Source organism: Ictalurus punctatus, chromosome 5 (genome assembly GCF_001660625.3).
Source record: "Ictalurus punctatus breed USDA103 chromosome 5, Coco_2.0, whole genome shotgun sequence".
Classification (NCBI taxonomy): domain Eukaryota; kingdom Metazoa; phylum Chordata; class Actinopteri; order Siluriformes; family Ictaluridae; genus Ictalurus; species Ictalurus punctatus.
This window is the reverse complement of record NC_030420.2, coordinates 31,527,962-31,551,904: the sequence shown is the minus strand read 5'-3', so window position 1 is coordinate 31,551,904 and position 23,943 is coordinate 31,527,962. Positions and strand designations below refer to the sequence as shown.

Sequence of the window (23,943 nt, the reverse complement as noted above, 5' to 3'; positions counted from 1 at the left end):
CCTCCTTTCTATTTCTGATTACAAAGTACACTTAATATTCTTGCTGGTCTTTTATATTAATTGTACATAATCCAAAGAAACCTCTAACACCCACAGGAAAAAACAAAACAAAACAAAACTCGATGTTAAGCAACATGACACAAATGAACACAGAGACAGATTTCCATTACTTTTATATGTCAAGACACAAAAGCAATCAATAGATGACAACATGTAAAAACATTTGTTACAGATAATTATATAAAAAGGCGGAGTTTTGTTTTACTTCTTGCTACGTGAAAGAACTAATTTACAACTGAGTTCAACCGCTGGCTGTGCCAATAATCCATTATTTTCCCACAAAATTGTCAGAAAAGCAAACCAATGTTGTTTTTTTTCTCTCCATTTCCCCATTTAGACACATTATCGGTGCACTTTTCAGTCAGTCAAACATCATTCTAGAAACTGGGGGGTCGTAATGCAAAATCACGTTTCAGAGCGAGTATGCTGGTCCAGGATCGGAATTGAGCCATCCAACTGAACACAATGAACAAAAACTCAGCCCGTATCAGCACTCAATCCGACACTGGTAATCCATCTGTACCCTGCACGCCGAAACCATCTGCCAAAAAAAGGAGGGAGAAAAATGAAATAAAAAAAATCAACCGCTCCCAAGATGAATGAAAATGCTTGCGACATTTTCCCCATGATGAGAAGAATCCCAAGTTCGCTTTTTACTTCTAAACCAGCTCACAAACAAGCATGGGAGGGGGAAAAAAAAACAAAAAAACAAAACAAAACAAATGCTTTTTAAAAATTTTTTTTTTTTTTTTTTTAAAAAGCAAAGTTTACATAAACTATGGACTAGTGAAAAGGTTAACAGGAAGAGAAGAAAACAAAAAGAACAAACAGCCTTCCAGCAACACACTCCTTTAAATGATCAACAATATACAAGTTGGAAGGGGAAGGAGAAAAAAAAAAATGCATAAAGAAACAAAGAATGAAAAACCTATGTTCAGTATGCTAAAGCATGGTTTAAATGGATAGTCTTTCTCCAAAGTGAGTAGAAAAAGTTCACGTCAATCTTTAATTTCTGAATCATCATTTTGAAATATTCCTTAAAGGTGGGATGGAGAAAATTCCGTGGCACACAGGACAATCGGCCATGGGATCCCACGTGACACTCTGACTATAGGAATGAGCAGGAAACGCGTTTTTAAAACGGAGCAAATGCACACGTACACAATAAAGGGAACATTTTTCTCTGCTTAAAAAAAAGAAGAAAAAAATACAAAAATAAACCACACACAGCGAGCTTCTGCATCACTTCTTACTATTTATGGGATCCCCCCTCCCCTTCTTTATACAAGATGCATTTCAATGCAATTTAAAAAAAAAAAAAAAAAAAAAAAAAAGTCATACGCCTCCCCCTCTACAAGGATCGGAGTCCTTATAGCTTCGTTACAAAATACAGTTCTCCAATTCCCTCTTCGCTATGAATGAAAAAACACAGTGATGTAATAACAGGCTACTGGACTCGGATTGAATATACAATTACAGATGTCTTAAAATGAAAAAGTTTTTTGTCTTCAGAAGCATCACCAAGTGCTGTGTTGTTGCTTCCCCCCCCCATCCATCCAACCATCCTTCAATGGATTTCCAGGTGTAGCTTCATTGTCGGCTTTCTCCCTCTTCAGTTACCATCAAACGTCTGTCTGTGTCCAACTGAAATATAGAGACTTGAAAATAAAAAATAAAATAAAAAAAAAACTGGCTGAAGAGCAAAAGTTGTGTTTTTTTTTTTATCTATTGCTTGTAAGATAAAATAAAAGAACATGAAGGAAGGAGGAGAAAAAAAAAAACAAACTACAGAAAAACAAGACAGTTAACTTGACTGAATGCTGCCATTGGAAATTTATCACACGAAACTTCCAGGACAAAGCAAAAAGAATGTGCTTTTAACTGTTTGTGTGAAGAAACATTTATAATACGGTTTCATTTTAACACAGTCGAAGCGATAAGGCGTCCATGGCACCAGGATGTCCAGTGATGATTGGGGTAGGGCACAAACAGATTATCTTGATCTTTCTCCTTTTTTTTTTTTTTTTTTTTCCCCCCCCGCTGTCATTTCATGTTAAGTTGGAAGTGGTAGGGGGATGTGGGTTTAATAAGGCTGGGGAGGGCATTCAGCAGGAAGGATTTCGGTCAGGGGTCTTGGTCTCAAAGGGGGAGGGGCACGTCAAAATCTCTCACTGGTCGGCTCTGGCCTTTTTTGGACCGGTACCTTTCCTGTAGAGAGTGGGAAGAAAAAGAAAGGGGGGAAGAAGACATTTTACACGACATTTTAAAATCATTTCTTTTGGTAGAAACTGAGAAATCTAGAACAGGGTTATTTAAATAAAAACATAAATAATTCTGAAGGCCCAGTTTCATCCATCAAATTCCTTGCCTACAAAGGTCAGCATAAGCACTTAACCACTAGTGATTATCACGTAGTAGTTTATGGCAATAAAACAAGACAATCTGAAGAAGTGGTCATCATTTCATGATAGCTGTTTGAAAGGGTGAGAAGTCAGAAGTGATTAGACTAAAAGTGTACTTCTCAAGCCATTCATCCCCATAAAAGTCCCCATGAAATCTAAATTGATGTTTTGTGGCTCTTAGTATGAATGTTTAATAAGCCTTAAGGTTATCTATAAGCTAGTGCACTCCAAAACAATGACAAAATCCGCATTTAGAAGATATGCGAGTGCAAAATTTTCGGTCCGTCTCTCTCACCGATACGGATTAACAATGTTGATCTTATCAGATTTTCTGTCCAATCGAACACACTGTAGAATCTGAAGTGTCCTGCCCACAAATTATAAGTCACGTTGCCGAAGTTGAGATGAAAATCACGCAAGGCTCATAAGCATGTCTTTGGCTGATCGAACGCATGCATTTTATTCCGTTTTCCGACTGCAAGTCTAAAAAAAAAAAAAAAAGTTAAAAAGGAAACGGCTTGAATTCATTCACTTTCGATTTTTTCAATTAAAATTTGTCAAGTACAGCTTAGTCCGAGCTGTGAGGTAAGCTAAACGCTACTGGCTATTTAAAAAAGGGGGGCGGAGCCACTTGATATGCCACGCCTTGACTCCCTGTTTCAGTGGAAATTCCGTCAACACGTCGAATATGCTCGTCAAGCATGCTCGTCAAGCAAACTCACGCTCGTCAAGCATGGATGCGGCTTATTTTTCTTGGTTAATGAATGTCGAGACGTCCCTAATGTAATATAATGTGCATGAAATGTGCATGAAGTGCCCCCCCCCCCCCCCCCCCCCCCCCAATAGTGGAAATGACTTTTTCTGTCTTCAACTGAATCTTTTCTTGTGGTCCAGGTCAGAATTCTGTTAAAGCTTGTTCATTTTTAAACACTGAAATTTTTTTTTTTTTTACACATATACAAATGTACAAATACGAATCAAATGGTGAGACACAGGCAGTCTATCTGCTTTCTATATTTTATTAACAATAAAGGGACACATACCCCAAAACAGAATCTTAAAGACAATGATAAGGTTTTGAATACCCCTTCGTCGGTGTAGACGTGTGTTAATAATGTGGCGTATGTAATAAAAGCGTCTCCGCTGGTCGTAGTAGTGATGTGGTAAATCTACACTTTGCTGGAAAAGCGTCAATACACTCAAAATCTCCAACAGCACAAACACAGTCCTGTAGTCCACCATTGTTTTGAAGTCCTAGCGCACACGCCTATAGACTGAACACATAATACACGTGCGCATGACGTCGTCGCTTTCACAAATTCTCGTTTTTATACGTTCACACAGAGACGATAACGGCATCGTTTTCAAAAACTTGCACTTTGAAACCTGATTTTCAAAAGTTTGCGTTTTCAGGCCCCAAAACGCCATCGTCGTGTAAACGAACAGCCAAAACACGTACAAAGTTTCCCGTTTTTAGTCGAAAACACAGTCATGTAAATTGCCCCTAAAAAACACAACCTAATATAAAAACCCTTTTAATTGTTAGTTCGTCCCTGTTTAAAACAGAATGGTGACGTTTAATCACTCAAAAGAAAACGCTTCATCAAATTGCAATGACTTTTGCCGGCTCCTAAATTTCTCACTGTGCATCTGTGCGAGCCTGTTCACCCAGGCCCAAAAGATATTTTATAATAACAATTTATTAAAAGAATAACAATTTATTCGCCACTGAATCACATTTTAGGGTAGATCCATGGATGTTCCAGTAGGTGCCTAAACAAAACTCCAGTTAGTCCAGAGTGCAGCTGCTAGAGTCCTTACTAGAACCATAAGATACAACCACATCACTCCTATCTTAACACCACTGCATTGGCTCCCAGTGAAATCTCGCATTAATTATAAAATACTATTATTAACCTATAAAGCACTAAATGGTCTCACACCACAGTATCTAAGCTACCTTTTGGTTTTATATGATCCGCCACACCTACTTATATCAAAAGATGCAGGCTATTTGACGGTACCTCGAATAGCGAAGGCTACAGCAGGGGGAAGAGCTTTCTCTTATAGAGCCCCACAGTTATGGGACAGTCTTCCAATTAGTGTTCGGGACTCAGACACAGTCCCAGTGTTTAAGTCTAGGCTTAAAACGTATTTATTTACTCAAGCCTACCATGACTAGACTTTGTTACCTTAAGCACAGTCCTAATAATCTTTTCTCTCCCTCTCTCCTTCTGTCGAGCCACACACGATTTTATGGAGATACTAGAGATCCCGATCCTCTCTGCTCTCCGGACATGCCTGATCCGTTTCGGATGTCCTACCTCTGGATGGAGCTCTCATCTATTCCAATTCCAGATTGCTGGGACTACGGCTGCTTCTAAGGCCAAACAGACTTCATATAAAACCATAATGAACTTTTTCACACTATCTGTTACCCAGATGAGGACGGGTTCCCTTATGAGTCTGGTTCCTCTCAAGGTTTCTTCCTCTTAACATCTTAGGGAGTTTTTCCTTGCCACCGGCTTGCTCAATTGGGATCAATTCGTATTTTTAATATCTGTATACCGTGTTTATATATTTCTGTAATGCTGTTTTGAGACAATGTCTATTATAAAAAGCCCTATACAAATAAAACTGAATTGAACCCTAGATAGTGTTTAACCCATGTACGTATTCATGGTATTTCAATGAAATACTCACGTATCAGGAGATGAGACCGGTCTCTTCGCTGCAGGTTTGGCAGCAGATCCATCTTTACTGGTTTCTAGAAAAGATCACACACATTCCTGGCTTACAAACACAGCACACTTCTCCGTGTTCTCTCAAACATACAACATATATAAACAAAATATAATTTTCTTTGTCCAACGTCACCACTACAAAGTACTAAAAAAAAAAAAAGCAAGCAAAACTGTTGCTCTGAATGTAGAACAATTTAAGTAAGCATTTTTAAAATAAGGTGTAAGATGTGTAATACTAAGATAAACAGTAGGGCTGGGCAATGTGTGATGCATCAGGTGTGTTTTTAACTTGTCAGACGATACAACTAGTTATCATTTAGCAAATCAAAACGACAAAATACTTTATTGGCATTCTGTGGCATACGTTATTATTATTATTATTATTATCATTATTATTATTATTATTATTATTATTAACAACAATAACTACTACATTATGTCGACTCACCTTGTAGCCACCTGACTTGCGTAGCAGGGCCGTAGCCCTTCTCGTTGCGAGCGGCAATGCGGAAGATGATGGCTGGTTTGGTGGTGTAGTCGATGTGGGCATTGGACAGGCTGGAGGTCTGGACTAGGCAGGAGGGGTTTGGGCCACAGTACACCCGCATGAAGGCCAGCTGAGCCGGGGCAGATGCTTTTGCCTCGGTCGTCTGAGAGCTCTGGATGGCCAGGTAGACGGAGTACTCTATGATCTTCCCTGACGTCACAGACGGAGGTTCCCAGGTGAGGTGAGCACCATCAGGGCTCTGATTAGGAGGGGGGGTAAGGGAAAGAGGGGAGAGACACACCACAATGTGCAATGAATGAAAACGTGAAAGAAAGAACAGAGAAGGCATGAAAATTTAAGTGTCTATTTAAAAAAAAAAAAAAAAAAAAAAAAAAAAAAAAAAAAAAAAAAAAAAAAAAAGCTCACCTTGCTGATTTTAATGGCACACGGTGCTCCTGGGAAGCCAGGCAAGCAGGTCTTAAACGCCGAAACTTCAGAAAACGTTCCACGGCCACAAGCGTTGATTCCGGCCACACGGAACTTGTACGCTGTGCCGGGAGAGAGCTCCACTTTCTTCATTTGACTGTAGTCTGGTATGGCCCCAGAATCATCCTGCAAAATAAAAGGCAACCTCACTCACACGGCTGTTCACACATGGCTCAAGATATAATATATAATAGTGAGACAAATCTGTCATTCACGGCAGGAGAGAAAAATCCAACTCACATCAGTAACCTCTGAATCGTCTGCTGGGACGTAATAGTGTGTGACGACCGTGTTGGTCACCTTGACGATTCCGACATCAAACCACTGATTTTCTTTCTTCACTGGCGGTTTCACGACTGCAGGGGGCACTCCTGGCTTCTGTTAATATCAGACAAAAGAGAAAGAAACCCAAGCACTTAAGTGACCAGCACATACTTCCGAAACACTTAATGACATAGAATAGTGAAAGTGTGTGTGGGGGGATTAGTCAGCTCACCCCAGCTGCAGACTCAATGCCATTGGCCACCTCAGCAAGCGTAGTGGCGGCCTGTATCTTTGCAGGGCTGGCAACCACCATGGGTTGGGACGGGGCAAGTGTACTCGATGGAGCCAAAGCTGCGTGAAAAGCAAGCATTTGTAAATACGGACATTTTATTCTTTGCTATGGCATAAAATGTGCAGGACTTTCAAATTTCTTCTTAAGGCCATTAGTTTTATCCTTGTATCCATTACAGACTATGGTTTTGATTGCATGTTTTGTTTTCCTCACTCTCTGCAGAAGTGCTGGGGAGAAGCTGAGCCACGGCCGCGGTTACTGCTGCGGCGGCCATCTCATGGCCATTGCTCTCAGTCATGGGGTCGTTGAGGCTGTCTGCGGGTGCCAGGCCCTCGGTGGGTAAGGTTGCCGTGCCAGAATCGGCTGCCAACTGCTGGGCAGCGGCTGCTGCAGCTGCAGCGGCTGCTTGAGCCTCCTGGAGTTGCTGCTGTTGGTGGACCAGAGCAGCCAGTTCCTGTTGCGTCAGTACGATGGGAATGGTGGTGGTCTGCTGACCGTCCTGTCCAGAGTCTCCTTCATCTAAAAGAAGAGGGGGGGGGGGGGGGGGGGGGGTGTTAATAAAATAAATAAAAATACAAATTTAGCTCCAATGCTGTTTCCACCAACTCGACTCTCGTAGTGAGCATCCTGTTAAAGCTTAGGCTGTAAGATGATGACTCACTGAGCACGGCCTGTTGGGCTGCCTGTAGCACGGCTTGTATGGCGAGCGCCTGGGCCTCTTCTGTGGCTGCAGCCTGAGCAGCAGCTTCTGCTGCAGCAGTGACGGCCAGTTCCTCTGGGGTCAGTCCTGTCACCATCAGCGTGGTCTGCTGCCCCTCAGCTGACATCAGTTCCTGAGGCAGCGCCAAGGCCTCGGAGTCTTGCCCTGCCAGAGCTACGGCCTCCGCGCCCTCACCGCCCTGCTCCATCTGCAGACATGATCAATTATATTCATTAAATAAACAAACAAATACATAAAACGATCATTATTGTAGTAGTACAGTGATCTGTACGATGTAGTAGACATATAGTCAAGTTCATTATATTATAACATTTCCCGAATAACTCATTTACTCGTAACATTTGGTAAATAAAAAAATCTGATGACATTAAGAGATATTAAAGTCAACACTGTTCAATTTCTCAGTGTTTTTATATAACTTTTGGATTTTTAATTTTCTTTTTCAATCATGGCACTACAATTTTGCTCGTTTTTAGTAAACCTAAACATCCGTACTGCAATACGTTCTGGCGAGCACGCCCATCCCTACCTCAGCCTGCTCTCCCTGACCCGGCTGTGCTTCCATGGCAACATGAACCTGCAGCATGGTGCCCGCCTCACCGGCAGCACCCTCCTCAATAGCAACGACTCGGACAGCTCCGTCTTCACCCAGTTCGCCCTCGGTTTGCATGGGCTCCTCACCCATCGCTACTGCCTCAGAGTCTCCCTGCTCCATTGCCTCGGCTTCACCAGAGCCCTCCACTACAGCAACGGAGCCTGCCATGGATGAGATTTCCTGCAGGGGCAGCGGGGGGTGAAATAAGTATATTAATAAAAACGGCACGAGTCAGGTCTGTTTATGGTCATCCCATCCGTATTAATATATACAGTGGGATAAGTATTGAACCTCCACAATCATAGTACAGTAAAAGGGCAGCGTAACATATTGATTAGCATTCAGGTAATCTAGATGGCAAAATTGTGCAAACTAAGAAAGGACTTTACTTCCTGCACCAAAACCCTTAATTTAACGAGTTCACTGTAGTCACTGAACAGATGAACACTGTCCGAGTAAAAGTTCAAACTAGGGCTTGACCGATAATCGGTTTTGCCAATATTTTCCGACATTAAAGCATTTTTCCATTATCAGATGTCAGTTTTGTAATATCAGATCCACCGATAAATGCTACCACCTTGTGAGCATTTTGAGAATTGCGTGCAGGAGCACTAAATCTGAAGAGAGTCCAGTCAACAACCGCGTACGCGCACAGGTAAAATATACTTGCTTGATGTATATACAAGATGTTTGTTTTGTATGCAAGGAGGAAGTGAAATTGCCATAATTGTTATAAATAAAAAGGTGTGTTCCGTGGTGTCTTTTTTTTTTTTTAAATCAATATCGGTCGACCTCTAGTTAAAACAACTTGAAACATATCAAGACTTACCGGAACGGAGGGTCCTGGGGTGGGCGTGGCCTGAGTCACTGTGGTGATGGCTCTGCTCTGAATCGGGGGATTGGCAGATTCTGTCGACGAAGTTGCCTCTGCACTGGTGCCAGCGTCTTGTCCGTTACCACTCTGTTGCGCTGCAAGACAAACCAGTTCCGCAAAGCTGATCATAATACACACAAACATAATGTTTATAATATATAAGCAACTGGGGGGAAAAAAATAATACATTTTGACCATCAGCACGTCTGCAAAAATGCAGATAATCCTGCAGCAAAAGTTCAGGATATGCAATATTTTCCCAATAAACCAAGCACCACCTTGAAAAACTGATCAATTACAACCCAGCTTTTTTTTTTTATATATCTTATGCACTGTTGGAAAAGGCCAATCAAAATGGGAAGTCCAGTGTGTGACAGGCATTAACTATAATAATTAAGCCTAAACTATAGAATATAAGTGCAGTACTTGGCTCTTAAAAGGCTTTTGACTTCAATTTGGCTAGCCAACATGTCAATATTTCCTAGGAACCCGAGAGAGATAATCAGCTATACCTGTTCCTTCGGCTGACTCGAGGCTGCTAGTGGCGGTAGTAGCCGTGTTGGTGGTGCCGGTCTCATGAGTCTCACATGGCGGGTTGGAACACACTCTCTGCACCGTGCCATTCTGCCCTGATCCGATGGTGGATGAAGCCTGTGTAGGTGTATTAGTGGTGCCGGTTTCGTGGGTCTCACATGGTGGGTTGGAACACACTCTCGGTACCGTGTTGGTCTCCCCACTGCCCATACTCGAAGATGCCTGCGTTGCGGTGTTGGTGGTACCCGTTTCGTGGGTTTCATGAGGTGGGTTGGAACACACTCTCTGTACAGTGTTAGTCTCCCCACTGCCCATACTCGAAGATGCCTGCGTAGCGGTGTTGGTGGTACCCGTTTCGTGGGTTTCATGAGGTGGGTTGGAACACACTCTCTGTACAGTGTTAGTCTCCCCACTGCCCATACTCGAAGATGCCTGCGTAGCGGTGTTGGTGGTGCCGGTTTCGTGGGTCTCACATGGCGGGTTAGAACACACTCTCTGTACCGTGTTGGTCTCCGCACTGCCCATGTTGGAGGACGCCTGCGTAGATGTGTTTGTAGTGCCCGTTTCATGTGTTTCGCACGGCGGGTTGCTGCATACTTGCTGCACACGGCCCATGTCGGATGACGCCGTGGTTGTCGTGTTGGTTGTTCCGGTCACGTGTGTCTCGCAAGGTGGGTTAGAGCACACGCGCTCGGTTCCGATCTTGGCGGAAGCTGTGGTGGCCGTGTTGGTGGTACCGGTTTCGTGGGTCTCGCACGGTGGGTTGGAGCAGACCAGAGTCACTTCACCTGGGGTGTCGCCTGCTTCAGCACCTGTGGTGGAGGGCTGCTCAGAGGTGGGAGAGGCCAGGATGGACACAGGGAGGTCCTGCTGGGCCTCAACACCACTGGGGGTGCTTATCAGCGTCACCTGAGTGGGCTGTGTAGCTGCCTACAAGAGAGGAAAAAATCATCATAATCATTCAGATTAACATTAGAACTATGACAGATTAAAGGATTTAACTTGACAGACTGAACAGCATGCATGTGCAGTACCTGTATAGCCACTGTAGGTGCAGTAGTCAGGTTTGTCTGGGCTGCAGACACAGTGATAGCTGTAGGGCTGATCACCTGGCTGGAGAGTGTGGCGATGGTGCCCAGGGTGGTTATGGGAGTAGCCAGGCTAGCATTAGCAGTGGGAACATTGCCCCCTGCCAGGCTGGTTGAGATTGTTCCGGTCACAGTGCCAAGAGTAGTTACTCCTACACAGACACAGGGCGAGAACGTTAGAAATCCCATTAATTGGAGAAAAAAAATTCCAAAGAGGGCCAGTAATCTCATTATAGGAAGTACGTCATTATAAATATGCAGTAATATGTTATTGCTATTTAATATGTTAATAGCCTTGTGTCACCTGTGGTGCCTTTAACTACTAGTGTGGTAACTGTGGGCTTGACAGCAGAAACGGTACCAGGAGAAACGAGTCGCACACCGCCCATGGGCACAGTGCGAAGAATGGTGCCAGGCTGCCCTGGCGCCCCCTTCAGGACCACCTGGGGAAAAAAAAAAAAAAAAAAAAGAACACAAAAATAAACTTTTTTTTTTTTTTCCTTTTTAAATAAACTCATCCCAGCAGGTCACACTTACAGTAAGAGAATCCTTACTGACACTAATTATTACTGTACTACAACACCACTTGGTCAGACTAATCAGCATCTTCAAATGTACTCATGATAAAATATATATTTTTTGTAAATAAAATGTTAGTTTCCTAATGAAAGAACTGAATATGTTTGGCACGATTATAATTTTGTCTACAACACCGATTTCAAAAATGTAATCATACCCCTTGAGAAACATTTCAGTCGAGTGTCCACAAACTTTTAACCGTTAGTGTATGTTTTAGTTTTATTTCCCTTGGCTACGAGGACATGGGTTAAAGAGGACCTTACCTGAGTCACTCCCTGCTGTGCAGTTCCAGTAGCCAGTTTTGGTACTGCTGTGATTATTTTTCCTGGTGTTCCAGGCGTCATCATTTTGGTCGTAATGATCGTGATAGGAGACTTTATACCTGTGCTACTGGTAGCACCTGTCAAAAATAGGGTCGGGGGGAAATCACTACAGAAAGCACATCTTTAAAGCATAAAGAAAAACATTTAATTCAGCACAACAAGAACCAGACCAACCCAACCTGTGGCAAGAGTTATAGCTCACCGAACTTGCGGTAAGACAAACCTGCAGCTCCCTGCTGAATGGCAGACATCGGTATGGTTTTGATGATGGTGGTGCCAGGCTTGTTAGTGGTGGTAGGGGAGATGCCCAGAATGGTTGGTTTTGTGCCAGTACCACCCCCCTGTGTGGTAGTGATGATGGTAGTGGGTTTGCCATCTGCTGAGGTGACTAGCTTCAGTATGGTGCCTGCAGGCAGAGGACCCTTCGTCTGGGAAAATAAAGTCAAGTCAGTCATCTGTTCCATGGTCTTTTGAAAACCGATCTAGAACCAATGTAAGAAATGAATTAATTCTGGTAAGCTGACCTGAATGATCTGTGTGACAGGGCTGCCAGCCTGGCCTGTCACGGCAGCGGTCTGTACTGGTTTTGTCTGGACCATGGACATCACCTTCCCAAGGCTAGAGATCTGAGAAGAAAGCACACAAAAGTTTACTTTATGAACATTCGCTGAATTATAACTCAAAATGATCAAGGAAAACTAAGTGCAAACACCAATTTTAACAGACAATGATAGCGTCCATCATATTGACATAGGAATTAACTTCATGATCCACTTCACTCAAGTATCACATGCATCATTTGTACTCCTATAACACTCATCAACTCGATTATTTCTTCACAGTAACACGTCACTCTAGTTCTTTGGAAATAGCAGACCAGCTAAGACAACTCTCTCAGTGCTCGATCCTTACCAGAGTGCCGCCGCTGCCCACAGTGAGCGGGCTCTTGACAAGCGTGATTGTTTTAGTGACTCCTCCAACCACAGTGGTGACCACCTGAGCCTGCTGGGCCACAGTCACCGTGCCCGATTTGTGCACGGTGATGATGGGACGTGTTGGCGTGTTAGGAGTTGTGATGGTAGAAGTTCCAGCTTGAGCTGCAGCCGTCTTTAGCATGCGGGTGGCTGGGTTGCTCACCTTGATTGGGGGGAGGGGGGAAATAAATCAGTGAGACTTCAGTATACACAGGGACAGAAGCAAGTAAAGGAGATAGGTGAAACTGCACCTAAAAAGAAAAAATTAAATGCTCTAAACCTTATCAGAAAGACCTATTTGAAGTAAAATTTTTCATGTCTAAGATTATCACCTATAATAAAGCACTGAACGGTGCTCAGGTTTGGCGGTCGTCGTTTCTCAGGTATTTGGTAGGCTCGGGTACTATTCAGATTTTATTTTATGTTCAACTATTACCTCAAGCCTTATTAGACCTGAAATACTGAAGTATTACTCACTAATACAAGACGTTTATATTGCAGCCTAGCATTTATTTTAAGATACTGGGGAGTAGACAAGGTATAATAATTGTTTTTGTTTTTTTTAAAGCTAACATCTGTTGACTTAAATGCAGAATCAAAGTCAACGTGTCCATAGAGAATACTTAATCTGACTGAAGTTCTCTGTGATGTGGATAAATATTAACCTCATCATTGTGACGAGGTGACAGGATTTAGGAGTTATACTACAGCTATTATGAAGATCAGATTTTATTCGGTCACTTTAAAATTTTTAGGCAGAAATAAGGCTGTAAAATGGCACTCACTGTCACTGGCGAGGCTACTTTCACTGTAGCAGGAAGAGCTGCAGAGCCTGGAGTGACAGCAACAGTTTTCACGATGGTGGCTCCTGCTGGAACATTCAGCATAGTGGCTGATGACGAAGGAGGGATTTTCTGTGTGGCAGCCGCCGCTGCAGCCAGAGCGGCCATGCCACTCATCTGAGGGCTGCTCCCGATCGGCTAGAGAGGACAAGCGGGAAGTTATCTCTAAAGGTTTTTAAAAAATTAACGTGGTAAAAGTAAATAGCCATAACGAATACAAAATGTTAACTTGGACTGAACACACTGCTCTGCTCCCCACCCCTCCCCCCCGTGGGCTGCTCAGAAATATAAATAACTTACTGTTCCTTGTGCGCTCTGTGCAGGAACGACCATTCGGACTCCAGCAGGAAGTGATGCAACTGTAACCGGGGATTTTCCCACTTGATTGGCCTGACGCACGGTGACAATAGAAGTCCCAGCAGCGGACTGAGGTGCTGCCACTTTCAGGATGGCTGCAAAAGCATAGAGAAGGTTCAAGAAGGGAAGACAATATATATGTAATAACCTAAAACCAATATATAACATGAGCACAAACATTTAATAGAGAAATAGAGAGAGAGATCGACCGATATTGATTTTTTATAACCGATACTGAGATTTGCATGTTTATGTGCCCGATAACCGATATGCAGAACCGATAACACCTACACTGAACAAACCATTTTATTTATAACAATTTGGTCAATTTCACTCTCATAGCATACAAAACAAAACTCATGTATATACCAATAAATAGAGGGGTCTGAAAGAGTGCAAAAAATAAAGTGCACTGTTAACAAAGTGCCCCCCCCCCCCCCACCCAAAAATAAAAGCATCGACGAGGTAAACAGATTACGTGACTGAGTTTGTGTCTACTTCTTAGCGCCAAGATGCTTAAACTACATAAAGAGTTTATGTAATATCTAATTTGTATATTAATAACCGTTATGTTAAATAAAGTTTATTAATTAAAGCAAAGCAAGTATACTTTCCGTGCACATTGTTGTTGACTCGTCTCCCCGCAGATGCAGCGCTACAATGGCAGTGCTGAGCGAAACGTAAAGCGGCCACAAGATGGCGCCATTTATCAGTTTTCCAATATTACCAAAACCGATAACCCATTATGGGAAAAAAATATTATTGGTAAAACTGATAATAGTTTGATCTCCAATATTTAATTGTTTAAAAATATAAAATAAAACGGTCTTCCCAGTTTGGTAAAAAGCCAGCTAGCTATCCCATATCTGTACAAGAAAATTTCACCAGCATTAGCTACCCAGCTTTGTTGTAAAACATTTTCTAAAAGTCAAGAAGCTTAGCTTTTTTTTTTTATTATCGAAACTAAAATAATACAGCTTAGTTGTCTGGAGACCATAAACGAGTCGTACGAATTTCACACACAAACTCGGCTTTGTAAATAACTTCTCTGACGCTACCCACTTTTACCTGGACCGCGCGGTGAGGCTGCAGCGAGCGGGCTCACAGGCATGGACGCGGTTGGTGAGGGCACCTGGGGTATGAGGGTGACCCCTGTGACGGGCACGCTCTGAGAGGCAGGGGCCGCGGCGGCTGGGGCCGGGCTCTTGGGGGAGTTGGAGGGCAGCGAGGAAGTGGGAGTGACGCTGGGGGATGAGGCCGTCGTCGCTGCTGGAATTTCATATTTCTGCAGCTGCAGCAGGTAGGCATCAGCGGTGGGCACAGCGCCCCAGCTCACCTCCAGAGAACTTGTATTGGCACGAACCAACTGCACGCGAGAGGGCGCCAGAGGACGGTCTGTAGAAAACGTGCAAGTCAAGTCAAATGTTTACATAAAGAGCACAAAATAATGATTTACTACCACGGCTTCATTTTTTAATTGGGAAACCAAGATGGAAGGGAGAGACACAAAAGTTCTTTCAACTCTATTTGCCCAAATAGTTCAGGAGCATAATTAATTAATTAGATATAAAAAAAATAAAATAAAATAAAAAAATAAAACCCAATAACCTCACCTGTCTCTAAATACCAGAGGTCTTTGCAGCACACTTGGTTGTTCCAGGCTTTGCGGTAGCCGTCTCTGCCACTCCAAACATACAGTCGGGAGTTGATGGCTACGGAGCAATGTCCTGCCCTGGCTCTCGGGATGTTGTCTTCCAGAGTGTCCATTAAAATAGTCTCCCATGTCATTGTGTCTGAGAGACGGAGAGAGAGAAATTCCATTTATCCATATTCCTAAAGTATTCTTCAGCAATCACTAGGCTAAGTATAGCCACTATTAAAACTTACCCAGATTTAGGCATGCCAGTGTGTTTGTACACTTCCATTCCTTTTCATGTGTAGCCACTTTCACGTCATCCATCACCAAGGGCACCCAACCGCCAAACACGTACATCCTCAAGAGAGATTGTGATGGCACAAGTTTTATGAGTCAGGTGCACTCACCAAGCGTTACCGTCGCAAAACCCCCAGCCGTGTTATAGAACGCTGCTCACAATTAAGGGCTTGGATTAAAAAGGCCCAACAGTGGCTCTCTAGCATTCCTGGGATTAAACTCACAACCTCCTGATCACTAGCTTTGACCTAACCCACTGTTACTATTCACGATTAAATTATAAAGAGATGCACTAAATCTCTTAGATTAAAATGTCTACAATCAAACAATACAGCCCGGCTCTGTCTGCACACTGTACAGTAAAGTCAGGGTCACATTTTATAAGCGTTTATAAATTTGACCTGAGGACACTCACTTGTTGGTTATGGTGGTGGCAGAGTGGAGACTGCGAGGCAGCGGAGCAGTGCCACTGATTGCCGGCTTGTTCCAAGTCAGTGTGTCTGTAGGAGGCAAGACTTGTTTATGAAATGATCGTTCGTAACTTCTCGGCACAAGAGGAACATTGCACCGAGACATAAAACTGTATGTTATATCGAGTTGATAAAAGTGGATTTGACTTAATTAAAATTTATTTTATTTATTAAACAAACATGTGATTAGCAGTTTGTTTACATTGTAATTAAATCGTACGGTTTTAGTCAATATTGTCTAACACTACTAAATAAATAAACAAAAGCCACTAACTGAACTCTTCTCAATGGATGTTTCCTAAAATGAGGAAAATTCCTAAGTTCTCAAAACGTTCAGTAGAGCAAAGCCGCTAATAACATTCACTTATCAATCGAGGTATCATTTCTTTAACCTTCCTGTATTTCTTACCTATATCTAACGTCCAGAGGTCTCCGAGGCGGCAGCCGCTCATGCCTCCGTAGATAACGAGGCGAGACTTTTTTGAGGTTTTCTCTGTGTACACTACGGCTGTGTGGCTCTCGCGAGGAGGAGGAAGCACGCCGTATGTGATGGGGATGTCCCAGCCTGCCACGCTGGAGCCCGGACGCAGCTCGAGTGTGTACAGGTCATTCAGGTATCTGTACACCGGGGGAAGGAAAAACACTCTGGGTATGAAAACACTTCTGGTATTAAGAAAATCCAGTCTTATTAATCCAAATCTACTACGCCGCTTCAGGAAAACAGAGACAGAGCATGAAAGGTGCTGCAAAGCATGCACAACAATATGACCGACTAATTATGGTTATGTATAGCTGCCAACCTTGGAATATTGTTTTTGGGATCTTCGCTGTCGTTGGCAAGTCCGCCGAATAGGTAGCATTTATTCCCCACGAGGGAGAAGCTGTGGCCCAGGCGTGGACAAGGAGGAGGGCCATTCTTTGGAGCTTTAGGCTTCAGCCGTTTCCACTCCCATCTACTGGCCTGTGTTTGAAAATAACGAAAACAAAATGATACTTGAATTTTGTTTTTCCAAATCATTCATAATTTTAAACTTACTCGACGTACAACAAACCCACCTGTAGTTCATAAAGATCGTTGCTGTACTTTCCATATTCAACCATTCCCCCGAACACCAACAGGCGGGTGCCGTCACACACAAATCCATACGCAGCACAGCCGGGTGGCACGTCGCCCCGGACAGCCGGGATAAACCACTGATTAGTTGCTACAGGGAAACAAAAACATCACAAACAGGACGTTTAACAAGACGACATCCTGATTAGCAGTAATGAAGCGTTAGACAGATGAAAAGCAGAGAAACATGTACAACCGAGAGCGTTCTATGATCATTCTAACAGTTAGACTAAAGGTAGACTTAATGACGCCATTTCAAGCAACCCAAGTAAGTATGAAGACGTGGATTTGGCATCAGGTACTTGCAACATCTACTTTTGCATTAAAAGGTCTGTAGGATAATTAACACTACTGCAACAAGGCAAGGCAAAAGAAACACAAAAAAGCTTCTTGATGCAAGTGAAAGTTCATCTTTCCTTGTACGTTATGAACAGGGCTCTCAGACTTTCATTGCAGTTATTCCTGAACTCAAAACAGATCAGGTCCCAGTTTCCATTATGTATAGGGAAACTTGTCTGAGTCGTTGAGCTTCAGTTAAATTAAATCCATTCAAGACACCAGTCAAATTACTACACTATGGGTCAAAAGCTTAAGACACTCATTATTTATTTCCCACATTTTAGAATAATAATAATAATAATAATAATAATAATAATAATAATAATAATAATAATAATATTAAGTCATCAAAACTCTGGAGTAACACAAATGGAACTATAGGAATTATGTTGTGATAAAAAACCCAGAATAATTTAATATTTTCGCATCTTCAAAGTAGACGCCCCTTTTGCCTAGAATTTCCAGAAATGTATTCTTGACGTTTTCTCGACCGATTTCTTGATGAATTTCCCTGAGATGCTTTTTAAACAGTATTAAAGGAGTTCATACCGACGCTGGACTCTTATCGGCTGCTTTTCTGGAATATTTCGATCCAAGTCGTTGGCTTAAAAAGCTATTTTTTTGGTAAATAAAACGTTAGATTTTTAATGAAAGAAACTAATACATCGGCGCAATTCTATTTTTGTCTACGACACCGATTTCACACATTTAATCATACACCTTCAGATCAAAAGGTTAACATCATGAGCAACGTTTCAGTCAAGTGTCCACAAACTTTTGACTGGTAGTGTACTTGAAGAAAAAAAAACTGATAACTTTAATAACAATGGGTTGTGATTTTCACCACTGCAGGTAACTAATTCATGGATCTGGGGGATCCCTGGGCCTCATTTTGAGAATCGCCGTCTTATAGGTATGCAGGTTTTATTTTGCACTAGGCACAAGGTATTTGTTTTATATACACACACACAAATGTGGCATCTGTAAGTTTATGAACATGTTGCATTCACTCGCGCAATTATTTAACAATCAACTAATTGTGCAAAAACTAATCTTAAATTTGTAGTGAAATGAAATTCAGAGTTTGCTGTTGCAGTGACGTTGCTGAACCATCATCCCACCATTTCTGCTTGCATTTTCCACGCTATTAGACAATGCACATTATTTATACACTATTTTAAAAATAACCTTTCCAAATCTTTAAGATGTTCATCTTGAAGACCTTAACGAGAATTACTGTTGGAGAATTTTCAGAAAGGCAAATGCAAAACATCTGAAATGATGTTTTGGTTAAGTTTCACTAAAGCAACATCCGTATCGATTTTATAAAGACGTAAACAGCGTTGCATTCATTACTTCAATTAGTTATTAATCAACTCAGTAATCGTTCATCTTATGTTCAAGCATTTTTGTAAATTTGTTCAGGGGATTACTGGTCACATTTGTTCTCTATTAATTCATAATATATTTAAAAAGGTTTATAAATAACTAGCTTTTTTCTTAAAGATTAAGCTTTTTAAAAAAAAATAGCTTCTTGTTATGTTAAAAAGTTTCGGCTATCTTTTGTGCTCAACTTTATAACATGTAAATATATATATATATATATATATATATATATATATATATATATATATATATATATATATTCAAAAGCGTATGAAGGTGTTGCATTAATTACTTCAGTTTGTTTCTAACCAATTGAAAGTGTATTATTGAATTTTAATTCCATGCATTTTTGTAAATATGTCTAGAGAATTCCTGGTTTTATTCATTGCTCGATCAATACATGACCTTTCCAACAGGTTTATATAGAAAAACAAACAAATAAAAACCTGTGATAAAACAACAGAAACATCTTTATGAGACAGCACAAACACACGATTATTAGAGAATGTGTGTGAGATACTATTTTAGGCTGTTCTTCACAGAGACATCACACTAAACTTCTCGCTGTGAATGAAACTTCTCCTTTTGCACTCGGGTGTATAAAATGAGTTTGCATGTAATACACATTTTATAATGTATGAAGGTGTTGCATTAATTACTTCAATTAATTAGTTATTCACCAATTGAGTGTATTAGTGACTGACCTTTGCTTTTTTGTGTGTAAATATTTACAGAGAAACGTGAGAATGTATAAAAGGGGCGTGGTTTGTCGGCGCGGTGACGTAGCTGCTCTATTATCCCGCCATTTCTGTTTGCATTTTTTTCCCTCCATTCTCTGTTGTGCAGAAGGCAGCAGACTGACTCTTACGGCTAGCTCAAACACTCGCGCGCGCACACGCACTAGCATTAAAGCACTAGCTGCTTAGCTGAAGCTTTGAAAGCGCTAACCCCTGTGTTAGCATTTTTACACATTAGTCAGAAATGTGCATCTATGTATATAAATTTTAATATATATACACACACATATATATTCACAATTTAAGACTAAAAATAACGTCTCAAATGTGAGCTGATATTTTATAAATCAACATTAAAATGTGCAGGAAACAAATAATCGCATATTTTCGGTAACATTAGCCGCCTGTGTTGTGCATTAAGACCAGAGCTCTGATTGCTAGCCTGAGTTAGCGTGTTAAAAGTTAGCACAAAAAAGCTAGCTTACTCAAGTGCACTACGCTACTTACTTATACAAATCACACCGAAACAAATTAATATCGAAAAAATATATAGCATGGTTATAATAACTACCTGTGTTGTATACGTGAAGTTCGTCCACGATTCCTTCGTTGCCGCCGCCGAAAACCACCATCAGCTCTTTAATGGCGACGGCGCGGTGGCCGTGACGAGGCCGAGGTACCGGGCCGGACCATCCGAGCACCCGCTTCCACCTCGGCTGCAACACGGAGCCCGAAGCGCTCGATGTGGTGTTGGTACCAGAAGAAGCCATTTCCCCCTTCACAAAATGAAAAGAAAACACCATTCATTAAAATTCACAAATGAAAACACACAAAAAATGAAGGCATGTTAGATGGCTAAGTATGCGAGCTAGCATGCTAACTAGCACGCTAGCTAGCGCCAAAAAAGGCGGCGAGTAAAAATATATTTATCTATTTCACTAAGAAAATTAAACAACGCGCGTATAAACAGGCCAGGCTAAACTGTCACTTTGGAAGTTACTCCTAACTAACTAAATTTAGATATTTATATCTATTTTTCTCTATATAAATATCTAGCAACCGTCTTTTTTTTGCCAAAGAAGGGGCTAATTCTTTCGACTGGATTAGCATGTACAGGTAAAAATAACAAAATATAGGACGTATATATAAAGCCTAATACGATAGAAATAATCGCATGGTTTACCTAATGCAAGAAAAATCTCTCTTTTTTTAAAAAAAAGGGGGGGAAACAACAAATCTAGTCCATTCCAAGTTTACTGCTCCGCTTGAGCAGTTTTAAAACTGTAGTAATAATAATAAAAGCTTCAGGCTTCGCGTTAGCCGCGTCACACACACAAAAATATGTAGCCAGCTACGTTTTGGTAGCTCATCTAAAAAGCCACACAACCCGCCATTGTAGCGTTAAGAAAAATTTAACTCGAGGGAAAAACTCTAAATTAAAGTGTGATCGAAGTGTAAATTCGTAAAGTGTAAGTTTTTTTTAGTACAGTGCCGTTTTAAGTCCGTACAAAATGTAGCCAGCTAAGATGCTAGCTTAGCTTAGAATCTGATGGAAGCCGCCATTTTAGCGGCATACGCTCTGCGACAAAATAAAACAAGCCCGCCGGGTGAAGCAAAAAAAAAGATTAATTTGAGGGCCGTGTTTGTTTTTTAAATTTCCGCAAATGCTAATGCATCTCATGCAAAATCATTTCCACTCGCGTTCCGTTGATAATCCGAAAAATAAAGTTCCCATCTTGTCTGTTAAAGATGTCTGAAAGAGAGAGAAAAGCCGTGCAAATTCCCATCGGGTGCCGCCATCTTGTAGCTTTGGTTAGCAAACCCGGTGGCTAATGGGAATAATAATGCTGCTTAGCCGATTGGCTAAAAGGCTAAGCTAGCGAGCTAACTAACCACCATCAAGATACGAATAAAAATAGAAGCCCTCTAAAAAAAAACTAGCTAAATTCAATGTATGTTTGCTAATTATTATTTTAACAGATGTGCACATTATGTAATATAAATGGTAATAATAAGGACATGGCTTAGCTGATTTTATGGTTAAGTTACTGAGAGCTAACGTTAGAATTAAAAATGGGCGGTGAACAAAAAAAAAAAAAACACCCTTCAATTTCCATATGTTTGGGTTAAAGTTAAGTGATTAATTAATTGAAAATATTTTCCTGCACGTTGAAGACCCTAATTGAGTACCGCTGCAGAAATACTCATTGCTTTATTTATTCTCGAATTTCTTGTAGAGCATTTTATTATCTTTTTTTTTCGCCCCCGAGTGTTCAGTTGCAGCCTTTTTCTATGGGAGCCGCCATCTTGATACAACAAAACCAAATAATCGCATTTGCTCCTCCACCTAGCACAAAGCTAAGCGCTTTCTTCCCCCCCTACAAGGTGCAAACATGTCGCTAAATATACAAAAATTCCAACTAAAATGACATTTATCACCAACCAAACACTGCAACCGCGGCGAGTTAAACAAGTAAAAATACAAGCACAGCGAATGCTAACTTGCTTAGGCTAAGCTAGCTAACGAGTCACGTTAGCAGACTAGCTGAGGTAGTTCTAGGCTTTATGGCTAGTACGACAGCTAAGCTATAGCGTTAGCATAAAACGGCGATAGCTTTTTTTTTAGCAGAAAGGCTGTGCAGAAATATATATTTTTTTCGGCACGACAGAGAAATATTACATGCTTCATTTGTAGTGGGTTTTTATTCATGATGAAAGAGAGGCATTTATGCAATTCCCTCAAATATTCGTTTGTCTCGTTTATCGCTAGCTAGCATTCCCTTAAGAAAAATGGCGGACGGTACCGTTAGCCGTCATCAGAATGGTGCAAAAGTATTCACGCTCGCTAATCTCGAAGCGTGAACAAATACTTACTCGAGACTTCCGAGTTGTTATTTTAAAACCGAAAAAATCGAGGGAGAGACTCAGTTAAACGAATTCAACCCCGAGTGTGTGTTTGTTTTCTGTAGATGTTGCTAACTCTACATCCTTTCATGCCGCCCAGGAAGCCGCCATCTTCTTGACAAGCCCCTTCAGTAAATAAGCGCCGTGGCTGCTTGTGCCTCAGTAGCGCCGGCAGTGCGGCGGCTCGGACGGTGAGCGGCGCTCCGCTTCCCTCCGCAAACTATTTCACTAACAACAATCAACTAACGGCATCTATTTATTCTCCAGATGTGGAGCACCTACTGCACGTCAAACGAGTGCAAATATCCGGTTTTGTTTCCCACATGAAGAGCACCGTTACACCTGTCTTCACCTTAGTTGTGTTTCCTTTTACTCACATCAGAACTCAACTAAAACGTTCTTGTGAAAATATGTCCATCAAATATGGGCTTGTTTATATCCATCCATCCATCCATCCCTGTAGTCGTTATGTTGAGGTTTTCTCTAAGGAGACCTTTCTTTAACATTTGTGGAAGGAGTCTCCAGTTCCAGAACCCTCATAGAATTTGTCTTGGTTTTAATGGGTGTCTACTGGTAATTTGTTGCCTTCTACTGGTGGCATGTTATGTCTAGTGGATACCATTAAGGAACACTAATGGTGATGGTTTTAAACGGTTAACAGCTGATGGTTTGTAAGGGTGTTTGCAGTGGAAACCATTAGAATTTCTGTGATGGTTTGGGGTTTTTTTCTCTTCGTGAGATTAAAAGAAAAAAAAAAGAAAGGCTGGTTAGAGAAGACTGTTTTCGGCTGTTACATTAATGTAACAAAATAAAAAGTATGAAAACATACGTACATACATAAATAAATAATGTTGGCACATTGTCATGGTATGAAAGTAATAAAACACTTCAGGACATGCAGTTATTTGAAAATAATTAACTTCAGGATGGTAACAGTGACTGTTTTTGATAAGTCCTTGATTATTTTCCTATAACTGTTCCTTATTCCTTATTTCTATAACGTTCAGGGGGCAGGGTGGCTTAGTATTTAGCACGTTTGCCTCACTCCTCCGGGGTTGGTGGTTCAAATCCTGCCTCGGCCCTGCATGTGTGTAGTTTGCGTGTTCTCCCTGTGCTGCAGGGGTTTCCTCCCCCAGTCCAAAAACATACACTGTAGGCTGATTGGCATTTTCAAATTGTCCGTAGGTGTCATTGCCACCCCGTCCAGGGTGTACCCCGCCCTGTGCCTCAAGTTCCCTGGGATAGGCATTTGGTTCCCTGTGTAGGATAAGCAGTATGGATGGATGGATAGATAGATATAATGTTCAAAACTGACAGAATGAAATGTGATATATATTTTAATCTGATTGTTATATTTGTCTTGTTCTAGGGGCTTCACTTAACTAGTACACTTGGTATAAAAATTAATAATGTCAAGAATTGTGGATTTCCTTTTACA

At 41.5% G+C, this 23,943-nt stretch overlaps 1 protein-coding gene across 5 annotated transcripts; it reads right to left on the bottom strand.

Annotated features, from left to right (window-relative positions):
• Positions 1 to 156: 156 nt before the first annotated feature.
• On the bottom strand, positions 157 to 22,646 carry hcfc1b (host cell factor C1b). 5 transcript variants are annotated; one of them, XM_017468211.3, is made up of 28 exons: positions 22,476 to 22,646; positions 20,173 to 20,377; positions 17,082 to 17,230; positions 16,826 to 16,986; positions 16,435 to 16,643; positions 15,971 to 16,055; positions 15,510 to 15,616; positions 15,236 to 15,415; positions 14,685 to 15,017; positions 13,566 to 13,717; positions 13,209 to 13,403; positions 12,362 to 12,586; positions 11,974 to 12,075; positions 11,652 to 11,877; positions 11,390 to 11,526; positions 10,852 to 10,990; positions 10,494 to 10,699; positions 9,438 to 10,389; positions 8,881 to 9,020; positions 7,986 to 8,231; positions 7,397 to 7,643; positions 6,949 to 7,254; positions 6,676 to 6,794; positions 6,420 to 6,557; positions 6,120 to 6,305; positions 5,655 to 5,952; positions 5,166 to 5,229; positions 157 to 2,268 (listed from the first exon to the last, which is right to left on the bottom strand). In XM_017468211.3, the coding sequence occupies exons 2-28, from the start codon at positions 20,369 to 20,371 to the stop codon at positions 2,229 to 2,231; spliced, it is 5,541 nt and encodes a 1,846-aa protein (XP_017323700.2). In that variant the 5' UTR covers positions 20,372 to 20,377; positions 22,476 to 22,646; the 3' UTR covers positions 157 to 2,228. The 5 variants fall into 5 exon arrangements, with proteins under 5 accessions (XP_017323700.2, XP_017323703.2, XP_017323702.2 ...); XM_017468214.3 differs by having other exon boundaries at positions 11,673 to 11,877; XM_017468213.3 differs by having other exon boundaries at positions 14,691 to 15,017.
• Positions 22,647 to 23,943: the final 1,297 nt, after the last annotated feature.